This window comes from Cheilinus undulatus, linkage group 8 (genome assembly GCF_018320785.1).
Source record: "Cheilinus undulatus linkage group 8, ASM1832078v1, whole genome shotgun sequence".
Taxonomy (NCBI): Eukaryota; Metazoa; Chordata; class Actinopteri; order Labriformes; family Labridae; genus Cheilinus; species Cheilinus undulatus.
Genome location: NC_054872.1, coordinates 23,525,323 through 23,538,070, shown reverse-complemented (window position 1 = coordinate 23,538,070; position 12,748 = coordinate 23,525,323). Strand labels below are relative to the sequence as shown.

The window sequence follows — 12,748 nt, the reverse complement described above, 5'->3', positions numbered from 1 at the left end:
GGAAAAAACAATCCCTCTTAAAAAAAATGAAGGGATGCTTGAAAGGAAATCCTCGCTGATTCTGTTTCTATTCACGCTCCCATCTGTTAATTTGTTTGAGTGCATGAACAGCCATTTGCTAGGGTCAGAAAATAAAAGCGTTTCATTATCAGTCTGTTTCTCTGCCACTGGCCAACAATATCTCTATGTGAAGCTGTATGAGTCTGTTTGAAAAATCATAAAATAAATCATTAGCATAATAATTCAATCTCAAGGAGAGACAACAGATAGATTTAAAATAAGAGCTGGTACTGTAGGGATGTGCATGACAGTGGTTATGTAGACTATAGAGTAAAGCCCTCTGGTTTTATAAAGGTCTACACCCACAATCTCTTCAAGCTCAGACCAGGCTTATGCTCTTTTGCTAAATCATTCATTTTGTTGCTTTTTCATTTGTCTCTTCACACTGAACTCATAGGCAGAGCCATGTTTATTTTATAGGTCTATACTACATGCTCTGCTCTGTAGAGCAGAGGAAATCCCCTCAACAGTCCAACTCTCACACACGTCACTGTCTGTTTGGTCTGTCACTTTAAGATATCTTATAGAGTCACTTCAGAGGAACATCTCTTGTTTAAGTCATCAGTGTGAAAAAGAAATGAGGACGACTTATTCTTCCTAATCATTGCTTCTGTTCTCAGAGACATCATCAGGCTGTGAGCAGAGAATGAGTTCAGCCCTTTAATGTGTGCAAGAAATTCAATAAGAGAGCACATAATCCGTAGACTGTGATGCCAAAAACAGCCAAGAATTGTCACATAATAGGCACACAGTTCTTCAGGATCATCAACTGTTTTATTGAACTTCATCCCTAGTTAATCACAATGCCACATTCAGCTGAAATCTGAATGGTAGGGGAAAAAATGGTGGTTAAAAAAAAAAAGCCTTTACATCTGTTTTTTCTTAGATTGTTTAGAAATAGGGCTGGTGACATCCTTTATTTGTTATGTTTTTAAAATTGTGTGAAAAGACAAAACAACCCAAGCCTGATATGATTTATTAGTCTTTTTCACAGAGCTTCATCATTGTTAATAAACCATAAAAGACACTTAAAGCTCAGGAGTTTTTAACTGGCTAAAGAACATGATCTTAATACTGATGTTTCTCTTTGAGCTACAAAAACTAACAAGATTATCAGTATCACTATAAATTATGCATATTTTGTTATTTTTAATGTCTAAACTGCTGCTGTGGCAGGGTAGGTGTCAAGAGTAGATGAACAACGCACTGCAAAAAGCCTTTTTTCATTTTCAAGGCACAGAATTAGAGTGAATAATATAACTGCTGAAAAAACCATGGTGACACTTCTATCAGAAAACCTGACAGGACAAATGAGCAGAGAAAAGAGGCACCACTTGGTCCACAGGGGAAAGTCAACTGAAACCAAAAGTTTCTCGGACTTCGTGACTGTTTCTCTCATAAGCATAGAGATGGATTTTGTAACTTTTTTTTTTTTTTTGCACAATTCAACGTAGGAATACCATATTCACAGCTGGAAATCTTCAAAAGGGAATCTTACGCATTATCACGTTTACTTGATCAAATAACCTTTTTTGCCTTTTATTTGTAAGATAACAAAGAAACAACATTTCTACATTTTGAGAACATTTCAGATATAAATTGACATGTAGGCTGCCACACTGGCACTGCCATTCATTTACAGCTAATCCTATTCATACACTTTTGTACAGCACAGATGAGTCAGCGGGAGCAAATTAGGGTCGAGTGTCTCGCCCAAGGACACATCAACATGTGACTGGCAACAGGGGATCAAAATCATGACCTTCTGCTGAGCCACAGTTGCCGTGACTTAGTAGTGATGGGCGGTAAACAGGTATCAATAACATGACTAATAAATTTCAATCACGTAAGGGATTTTTGCAACACTGCCATTGCTGTTTTAAATGCATGCATTGTATCGTGGTGCAGTGGCTCTGAACTTTTTTTCCACTGAGGCCCCCCTACTCTGACCTAAGAAGAGCCTTCCAGGACTCAGAAAAAAAAGTGATTTATTGCTGTCAAAGATACATATCATTTTGATTTGTTTTTAGCGCTACAAAATTCCCTGAAACATCTGTTCTTACTAAGATACCTTCGCATGAACTATTCTAAGGTAGTGTATTATGGTTTAAATTAGTATAGAGAACCTAATTTTAACAACCTCAGAGCAGACAGACCCCTGTATCCCCCCAGGGAGTCCCAGAACTCAGGCTGGGAACCAATGTTGTAGAACACCCTTGAGGCATAAGCACTGCCATCGTTGGCGCAGCAGTGATATGTGACAGACAACAGTTCAGTCATTGTCTTGTCATCAGCACCTTTTGCTCTCACATTAGAAGCAGTTGGGTGAGTAACTGAACATCACCCACTTGTACCATTGTAATTAAGCACAGTAAAAAGGTAAACTGTGTTCCTTCCTCTCCAAAATTAATGTAATAATAGCAACATACAGCATACAGTGTGCTCTCTCATTGGATCGTTTTGGTGTGTCTTCAGCCCATCGCTGCAGCAGTTCATCTTACGTGGCTTAAACAACCATTAAAAGAGTGTTTAGCTCTCGACTCGCTTGTTTTATATCCATGATGAGTTAAAGAACTGGGCTGCAGCATTAAACCTTGTCAGAGAAAGGGGACAGAGTGCATAAGTACATTTGAGTGCTCTTCTTCTATTGTTTTACCTTCATACTACAAAACATGACTGACACATGCTCCCCCTACCTTTATAAAACCCAGTCTCTTTTGTTTTACGTGTTTCATTTGAATTCATTCTAAAATAGAAACAATGTTTTGATGTTATGTATTTGTAATGAAAAAGGTTGAAAAATATGTTTCATTGATTAAAACTGAGTGTTCTTAAAATAACCTTTTTTTGTTTAAATTGAACGTGACAGTTATATTTAAGCTTTTATATCATCCATCGAACCTTTACAATAAAGCAGTAAATATAATGCATCTGCTGAAACAAAAAATATTAAAACACAAAGATAAAGCACTTTTCTCAACAAAACAGGGTACTTAATGCCAAACAATGAAAAAATAATGATAAATAAGGCATTACGGTACATATTTTCATTTAGCTGAATGCTTGGTCAACTGCACGGCACAAATCATCTGTAAATGCTCTTATTACAGTGATGAAGTTACAAAAAGCTACCAGATAGTCCAGAAAATAAACAGGAATAATAATTCAAGATCCATAAAACTTCACTTATATAGCACTTAGTGTAAATACATATTATGTAACATAACACTTGATTTTACTAAATGGTTATTTATGTTACAGCAGCAGTGAGACAAAATAAATCACATTATAACCTCATATGTCTTTACAGAACAATTTCATCTTTACACATAATATATAGACACTGCTTTAACCCTTACAAAACAGCCATCAGTGTCAGTGTTCCCTCAAATTAAACACAAACAACAGTCTCCACTGTACATCCACCTGAAAATGTCTTCCAATCATCTCTGGAGATTAGTCCATCAACTGTAATATTATGTATTACACTCTCAGAAAAGAATGTTGTTTGATCTTTATCAAGTTCAGTCCTTCTTCTGAGTCCCTTTGAGGTTATTCAGACACAGCAATAAGTGGAAACAGCAAAGCTACTTTCCCCTTCAGCTCCACAGTTTACTGTCAGACCAATGTTTTGGTGTGCAAAAAATATAATACAGAAACCTAACAGCTCCAGGAGTGGAAACAGTGAGTCAGCTGAACACTGTCATTCACGGGAAAACACGCTGGAAGCACCAGTCATCTCTGCTCACTCATGAAGGTGCTTTTTAACAAGTATCTTTCATGAGGTTTCAGATGGATAAAAGAGAGAAAAAAGCCACTGAAACACATTATTGTAATCCTTTAGAGTGGTGGTTCTCAATGGTGTAGCCACAGGACCTAATGGCACCTTGTTGATGAGATGTTGTGACCCAAATTTCCATGAATTCTCAACTGCTTAAATCTTTCCCATGAAAAATGTTTCAGTTTAGACCTTAGATGGTCACGACCCACTTAACAACTTTTTTTTATTTGTATAGCACTTTTAAAAACATGGGTTTACGAAGTGTTTTGACAAGTGCAGAAGCATCAGAAGAACAAAGCAACAACCCAAAGAAAAGATAAGAAGACAGAACGTGACATGCAGACAACATCAGCAGAATGCACACATTTAAAGAAACTAAACAGGAATATGTATGAGATAGTAATTCATCAAGATCAATATACATCAAAACCTAGATGTCATGTGAAGCCATGCAAACTAAGACATCACAGATGTCAATCAGAGTGCAGACATGAAGCCATTCTACACAACTAAGACATCATGTACATCATCAGGATGCAGGCAAGACACAGACACCAAGTACCATAAAACAATAGGAACAATAGGAACCCAGGCAATGCAGGAACCCAGCTGCACAGGCTGAGACCGAGAGGACCAGAATTAAAACATGAGAAATTAAAAGAGAAACAAGGAGGAGTAAAAACAAAACAGGAGATAAATGAGAAAAAGCAGTAAAATGTAAATAAGAGGGCAAAAACAGACAGTAAAGCAAGGTAAAACGAGCTGTAAAACTGTAAAAGCAGTAAAATTGATACATAACAGAGGTAAACAAAAGGGAAGCAATAAAGACAAAAAAAAAAGCAATGACGTGAGGGAGACAGCAACGATTAAAAACAGCCAGGGGGCATGGAAATAAAATGAGGTTGACAGGGAGTAAAGGAGAGATTAAGAGGAAATTAAACTAAAACAGGTAAGAATCTGTGAGAAGATAAAAACTAAGTAAGATGAAGACGAAGATGACATCACGTAAAAGCAATTCTATAAAAATGAGTGTTAAGATGTGATTTAAAAGATGTCAGTGATTCTGCATGCCTTATCTCCCCGGGCAGGTCATTCCAAAGTCGAGGGGCTCTGATGGAGAAGGCCCTGTCACCCTTAGATTTGAGTCTAGACTTTGGAACGACCAGGTAGCCCGCGCCCGAGGATCTAAGGCTGCGGGTTGGCTCATAGGGGGTTAAAAGTTCTCGTATATAGATTGGAGCCAGACCCTTCAGTGCTTTAAAAGTAATTAATAAGATCTTAAAATCAATTCTAAAACTAATGGGAAGCCAGGGTAAAGATGCAAAAAGGGGGGAGATATGATGTCGTCCGTTATAACCAGTGAGAAGCCTAGCTGCTGCATTCTGTACAAGTTGAAGGCGAGAAAGTGATTTCTGGGAGAAACCGGAGAGGAGTGAATTACAGTGATCTAATCTGGAAAAGATAAAAGCATGAATGAGTTTTTCCAGGTCCTGTTGAGTCAGTATTGTTTTAATTTTGGAGATGGTACGTAGTTGAAAGAAACAAGATTTATCAACTGATTTTATGTGATGATCAAATGAGAGGTTATTGTCGAATGTCACCTAGATTTCTGCCAGTGGATTTGATGTTAGCTGCTGCTAGAGGACCGAGATGGCTGTTGATGGAGGGGGAGAAGTGGGGATTAAACAATATGATTTCTGATTTTGAGTTGTTGAGTTGCAAAAAGTTTTGTCCCATCCAACAGTTAACATCATTTAAACAATCTGTAACAGCAGCTAGGCTTCTCGAGTCCTCAGGTCTCAGGGGCAGGTATATCTGTGTGTCGTCTGCGTAGCAGTGAAAGGAGACTTTATGATTCTGGATTATTTTACCAAGGGGCAGCATATAAATAGAAAATAAAATAGGACCTAAAACCAAACCTTGCAGTATACCACAGGTAAGAATAGAGGAAGAGGAGGAGTGGTTACCTATGGTGACCGCAAAGGTTCGTTCTAAAAGATAAGAATAAAACCAGTTAAAAGCAGTGTCCCTGATGCCCACTTAAAACAGCTCTGCGGCCCAATTTTGTGTTTCAGCCCACAAGTTGAGAACCACTGCCATATTTTAAATGTTGTTACCTCCGCCAAGGAGGTTATGTGATCAGGTGGGTTTGTTCGTTTGTTAGCAACATAACTCAAAAAGTTGAGGAAGGATTTTGATGAAATTTTCAGGAAATGTCAGAAATGGCATAAGGAAGAACTGACTAGATTTTGGGAGTGAACCGGATCACCGTCTGGATCCAGGAATTTTTTAAAGGACTCTGTACTATTGGGAGATAGGGCTAATGGCAGAGGTCTGCATTGTTACAGGTCACACCAGGAGATGGCGGATATGAGTAACTTCAATCCCAGCAGCATTTTTGGGTGTGTTTCTATTCAAACTTTTTGAGTTTATAGAGTTTGAAAGATGCATGCCTGGTTGAGGAGACGAGTCGGAGCGTAACAGAGAGAAAGACAGCGAATTGTAGCGAGAATACTCACAATGCTGGGAGGAATAAAGGAATATTCACCCTCTGCCATGACTTCCACTCGGCCAGTGAGACCATGGGTGAGACTGTCAGTGCATCTGTTGGCACCGGCAGGCAATGCTTCCACCATGACAGCCCACCCATAGCGAAACCTATGCTTTGCCTCACTGTGTTTCCACCCCACCAGGGAGGGAGTAATCAATGAATGCTGTGGTGGGGGGCACATGGGGACAGATCCAGGAATTTTTTAAAGGACTCCTCACTATTGGGAGTTAGGGCTAATGGCGGAGGTCTGCGCTCTCTGAGTGCTTCTCTAGTTAATTATGTGTGGGATTGTCTCACAACTCAACTCCAAGCTTGAAATCAGACTTAAATGAAACATTATAGTGACAATGCAAATAAAGTCTCAGGTAAACATTTTCAATTGGACTCATTGAAAGTTATAAAGATATGTGTATATATATTTCAAGTTGTCTTTTTTTTGTACTTTAAGTATTATTTCAAAAGTACATTAAATGTAGGCCTTCATGGAATAACACATTGGAGGGAACATGAAGTAAATCTACAAGAAAGTTTAGATTGAAAAAAGCTATCATACTCATTTTTAATTACAATAAAAATGTCTAAAGACTCACAGAGATAAAGGAGGCCATCAGGATCAATGGTTTTCTGCTGGTAAGGAAAATCTGTTGAATTTATATCAGGTGACTGTCTCAACCATTCACATATCACACTGAAAAACTCTTTAAGTGTTGTGTTCTGGATTAAAGAAGTCTCCTGCTTGAAAAGGTCATTATTTTCATTCTGTGTACACACTTGGGATCCAACACTAACTCTCACTGTTAAAATGATGTGATGTGGAACCAAACCTCTCAAAGGTAAGACTGAGGCTCAGATTAGCTTTATCTTTCTTTTTTATTGTCTGTGGTGAAAACAGCAATGTAGTAGTAATGCAATACTGTACTACTGGCACACTAAAAAGAGCTGGAAGCAATAACCACAACAGTATGTTCATTTTTTATGAGGCTTGAACCTTTTTCAATTTGTCTTAATGAATTTTTAATTGATTCATAATGAAAACAAAGGTGGATTTTTTCTAAAGCAAAGGATTTGTTTGCTCATTGATTTAGCTGTAAGAAGAAACACTGGCAGCTTTTCTGCTCACTAACTCCATTGTTATTTTGCTGTTTCGGAAACTAGGGCTATAGTCTCGGAAAATTTGTATTTGTCATCGAGCTGTAGAAGCAGAACTGAAAATGTTCAACTTTTCTGATTTGTTGATATGAAGACAGTTTTCCCATTTATTAGACCTACTGTGGAAACAAATAAATATGTGTATCATTTAAGTAAAAAACAACTTCCCATTGAGTGTTAAAAGTCAATTCATCTTACATTTTTACTGTTTAGTATTGTACCACTCAATAGTGTTATGTTATCATTAAGTGTCATATTCTATTACTCATATCGTACTGTACCATATCTTATCTCACTGTACATCATTTCATCATATTCTATCATATCTAAATGTACTCAGCTGTCTTATCATGAAGTATAGAAACTTCTGGATTATACTTTATCGTATTGTATGTTGTCCAGCTGATGCTGAAGCTTATCTGTAGTGTTTAAGCCCCGGTGCTGACAACAGTTCACTCTCTATGTATATACTCACTGTCCTTATTCATACTGTGTAGTCTCTTTATGCACAAGCTCTGTATTCTATGTGTATCTTTATCCTCTTCCCTGTGTTTTTTTCTGCACGTGCTTACAAAGGCATGATTGTGACCCTTCTGAAAGAAAATCCACAAAAAAACACGCAGTAGGCGTTTCAGAACACGAACCCGGAAACACAATCTGTCATTTACAATAAGCAGAAGGTCAAACACATCCATCTGCAGACTTAGACTCCTGTGGTGGAGAATTGTGTAACCTCAGTCTGGAGGTCATCCTGAACTGTCCTGACCCCCAGCTGACCCATGCCTAGTCAGGCTGGTGGTCTCTCTGTGGGTGCAAGAGCACAAACAGACACAGGCTCCCGGATGCTGTTCCGTGCCCTGGAAAAGCTGTTCTGCTCCAAACGGGAGCGGTAGGGGAGGCAGAAATCCCTGAAGCATCTTTTGAAATTCTCATCCAGGAAAGCGTAGAGCATGGGGTTCAGACTGCTGTTTGTGTAACCCAGCGCGATACACAGATGCCAGCTGGCCACCACCAGGAGGTTCTTCTTGTTGATTTCCACCATGGTCTTGACAATGATGAAAATGTGAATGGGAGTCCAGCAGATGATAAAGGCAGCCACAACCACAAGGACCATACGGGTGATCCTCCGCAGGTTTCGGTCCTTTTCTTTGGAGCCCGAGAGCAGACGAACGCTTTTGAGCCGCAGGATCATCAGACCGTAGCAGATGGTGATGACGAGGACAGGAACCACAAAAGCAACAATGAAGACGCAGATCTTCATCACTGTGTCCCAGTACCACTCAGGTTTGGGGAATCTGAGCACACAGGCAGTGTTTCCTGTGGAGTTGAAATAATTAGAGGTTTATTAGATAGCCATGCGGTGCGGCTAATTTAAGTTAATAACCCAGCTCAAATGTTTTCTCTTAAATGGAGCGTGATTACTTCCTGAAAACAACTACCTTTTCTAAAGCTTTAACACAATGACGATAATTTACTGTGTTCAAACAGCGACCATTTTCCTCTGAAAACAGTCTGGGTGGCAAACTCTAATGCTATCATTATGTTGTACTGCTGTATATCAAGTTACAAAACCAATAATAATGGAATCTCTGAACAGGCATTGGCAACATTGACACATGGCACAAAACTCTGAATAAAACCTCTTGTGGGGTACTGAATTCTTACTATTGTCAAGTGGTGCATCAGATATTTGATCTAAATTAAAGAATCAAGAAGATTTCTCCTTCCATCCAAACAGTATTAGACACCTGGCTACAAGAGTCCAAAAGCTACCAAATTATTTCCCTGATTGCTCAAAATTAACTGGTAAGCTAACCCAAATATTGCAGTTATCAGTAAAGGATCCACAGGTTGCTCCAAATTTCCTAAAACAAAATTTAAACACCAGAATTTAGATAAAATGGGCCAACACCAGAACGTGTGAGACAAGGTAGCTGATGCTTGACTACATTTGTCACAATTAGGGGCTATTATAATAATAATTTATTAAGAGTTTTGGTAATATGTTCAGATCTAAGTTTGACAACCTCAGTGCAGCCATAGCCTGAGATCTTTCGCAACCTCCCTAGAGGGTCCCACACCCCTGCTTAAGGACTATTGCTCAAGGACATCCATCAGTAGTTGGAAGAGCTCTGAAAAATCAAATAATTGAACCACCTCTTGACAAAAGCAACTGAACAGTTGAAAATGAAAAACAAGAATGCCATTTGGCCATATATCAAAGTAAAATATCCTTGCCTTTGAGTAAAATAAAATTCCAGTATCCTGAAAAAAATGTTTAAAGTAATATTAAAACTAATAAAACCAATTTAAAGATAGATAGATAGATAGATAGATAGATAGATAGATAGATAGATAGATAGATAGGTGGGTGGGTGGGTGGGTGGGTGGCTAGGAAGGTAAGTAGTCACCTTACTAATCCCCAGGGAAATTCAAGAAAATATGGCCCTGGTGTTGTAATTCTACTGACTTAAAGCTAGTGATTGCTCTGTGGCAGCAGAGGCTGTTTAGTACCTGTTTATTTTGCTTTAAAGTAAAGGTCCCCCACCTTTTTCAGTCACCTTGGTAACAGCCATTATCATCACAGGGACTCCAACAGCAGAGGAGAGGATCCATATGCAGACATTGATGAGCTTGGCCTTGGCCGGTGTGCGAAAGTCTAGAGCTCTCACTGGATGGCAAACAGCGACATAGCGGTCCACGCTCATCATGGTGAGCGTGAAGATGCTGGTGAACATGTTGTAGTAGTCGATGGCGATCACCACTTTACACAAGAGCTCCCCAAACGGCCACGTGCTCATCAGGTACTTGGCGCTCTGAAAGGGAAGTGTGCTGGTGGCAAGTGCATCAGCTAGGGCCAGGTTAAAGATGTAGATGTTGGTGGCAGTCTTCATCTTCGTGTACCTGAAGAAAAGACATTTTAAAGGTGACAGGTGATGAGAGTTGTTGTCTACCTCTGTTGACTCAGGATTTCCACTGAACCACTGGAAGTTTCTAAATCTATGATTATTCGATCTAATCCATTTCCTCTCTCAAACCAATGATATGCCATTTCCCCTTGAAAATATTGAACAAACAAAAGTGCTTTTTAGATGCATAATGTTTTGATGGAACCACATTGAATGCATGATAGCCTCAATACCCAAAGTGACTGTAAGCCTCCATTAAACTGCACTTCTTAGTAATGAGTTCCTGAAAACTCCTCTGAAAGTCGTCCTTATTTTCACATTCACAGAGTAGTTTCTGTCTTGACGCTAGCTGAACACGCTGTCTGCCTGAAGATGGATCCAACTACAAGTCCACAACATGACAGTAGTTGGTCATGTTTAATTAAATTGCAGAAGCGGGTTCTTAAGGGATGAAGAAAATACAAAGGGATGTAAAGGGATTTATTACATTATGCACCGTGTTCTGATCTTGCTCCTCAATTGCATTTCCAGGGAGAGAGTGGGCACAGTGTATTTTATTTTCACTTGATTTAATCATTCTCACACTGTCAAACCAAAGAACATAGGCTCAAATCTCATCTTTCCCATATTTTAGCAAGATTTTAAGAAGCAGCTCATTCATTACATGCCACAGCTCTGTGATTTTGTCTGCATTAGTTCAGCGACAAATCTACACGACATGAATCTTCAAAATTCAGGAAATAGTAAGACACAGCTCTGCATTGATCAACATGCCACTAATTCACCCCACATGCAAATTAACCCTCTGAGTTGACAACATCAGTCCTGACAGGAATAATTGCTGCAATGAAGTAATTTCAGAGCTGCGCTGTAGAGCACATCACCCTCCCTCCATCCCCTCCTTGATGTACAAAGTGTGGTGTGTGGGTGGGTGGATGTGTGGGTGTTCGAGAGGAGCTCTTACACACTAAAGCTGGACTTTTATGAAAGGACCTCAACAAATGAAGCAATAAAGCTGTTCATTTAAATATTTTTTTAGATATTCTACCCTTAAAATATGACATTTGCGGTCTCTGAATAACAGAGGAATATTTTGGCGCTTATAAAATGAAAGGAATGAATCCCTGAAGAAACAATGCCAAAAAAGCACATGCACACGTCCCATATGCTAATGCGTGCTAACTCAGCAAGTAGCTTATGTAGTATCAACTTATTTGAGAATATTCTTCTGTTTCCCTTTTCTTTTCGTTTTCTCTTTCCGAAACTTGTTCATGTAGTTTTGTTTGTTTTTCCTCACCTGACCACACCATACATCACAAGCACGTTTCCCAGCAGCCCCACCACGCAGATAAGAGAGTAGAGAGCCGTGATACAAACGGCGATGATGAGGCTCGTGGTGTCCCTGCTTGAAGCCCCGTAGGTCGTGCTGCTGTTTGAAAGCACGCGCAGCAGATCCTCGGAAGAAGTGGCGTTGAAGGGACTCATGGAGACGGAGTAGCGCTCGTAAAAATCGTTAATAATTTCAGGAGAAAGAGTGGAGAACTCCATGTCTGACAGCCAAGAGAGCACAGGAGAGAATGTAGCGTTCGTTTAAGTCCGATGTTTCCAAAGCAGGTGCACGACGGCGCACGAGAGCTGGACGACAAATAAGTGATGAGTCGCCCAGAGAAGCTCTCTCTCTCTCTCTCTCTGCGCGCGCTCCCCTCGGCAAAGTGCACTAGAGCACAAAGAGAGATGTGAGGAAACAGTTTTCCTGCCCAATTCTTACACTGCCTAAAGGAGAGCCATTTATCAGCGTGCTTTTATTAACTCTAACATATGAAAATCCTTTTTTTTATTATTTCTATTTGTTTATTTGATCTCTTAATGACTCAATTAGCCCCTTGTTTCCATCTGCTACCATCACCTCATCACACAATGTCAGTCAACCTCAATCTAAGCATCTCATTAACGCTGCAGCTCAATTAAACACGTCTGTATAGAGCCATTCCTCTAATTGCTGCCTGCCTTCACCCCTCAGGTACTCCTTCCTTCTTCTTCTCCACTCATTCTACATGGCCTGTCGCCTGTGGTTACTCCATTAGAAGACCGACTGTTGTCAGCAGGCAGTCACCTACATGAAATTACACGACTGAAGCACAGGAGAGGCAGTCACCAGGCAGTAAAAAGGCTGATTAAATGATAGAGATGGCTGTGATAGCCTGCAACAACAGCGAGGAGTCTGAAGTTAATCCTTCAGTTTCTTTTGTTAACCCTTTATGTATGCTGCCAGGGTACAGTGTGATGGTATCGATTACA

The 12,748-nt window shown here is 39.6% G+C and overlaps 1 protein-coding gene across 1 annotated transcript; it reads right to left on the bottom strand.

Moving 5' to 3' along the window:
- Positions 1–8,328: 8,328 nt before the first annotated feature.
- Positions 8,329–11,998, bottom strand: oprd1b (opioid receptor, delta 1b). The gene is made up of 3 exons (XM_041793878.1): positions 11,748–11,998; positions 10,090–10,445; positions 8,329–8,858 (listed from the first exon to the last, which is right to left on the bottom strand). The coding sequence occupies exons 1-3, from the start codon at positions 11,996–11,998 to the stop codon at positions 8,329–8,331; spliced, it is 1,137 nt and encodes a 378-aa protein (XP_041649812.1).
- Between the last annotated feature and the right edge of the window lie 750 nt (positions 11,999–12,748).

Coding starts and splice junctions, on each gene's coding strand:
- oprd1b (XM_041793878.1), bottom strand. CDS start 11,998: ATGGAGTTCTCCACTCTTTCTCCTGAAATTATTAACGATTTTTACGAG. Junction 10,446..11,747: donor GTGATGTATGGTGTGGTCAG/GTGAGGAAAAAC, acceptor TCTTTTCTTCAG/GTACACGAAGATGAAGACTG. Junction 8,859..10,089: donor TACCAAGGTGACTGAAAAAG/GTGGGGGACCTT, acceptor TCAACTCCACAG/GAAACACTGCCTGTGTGCTC.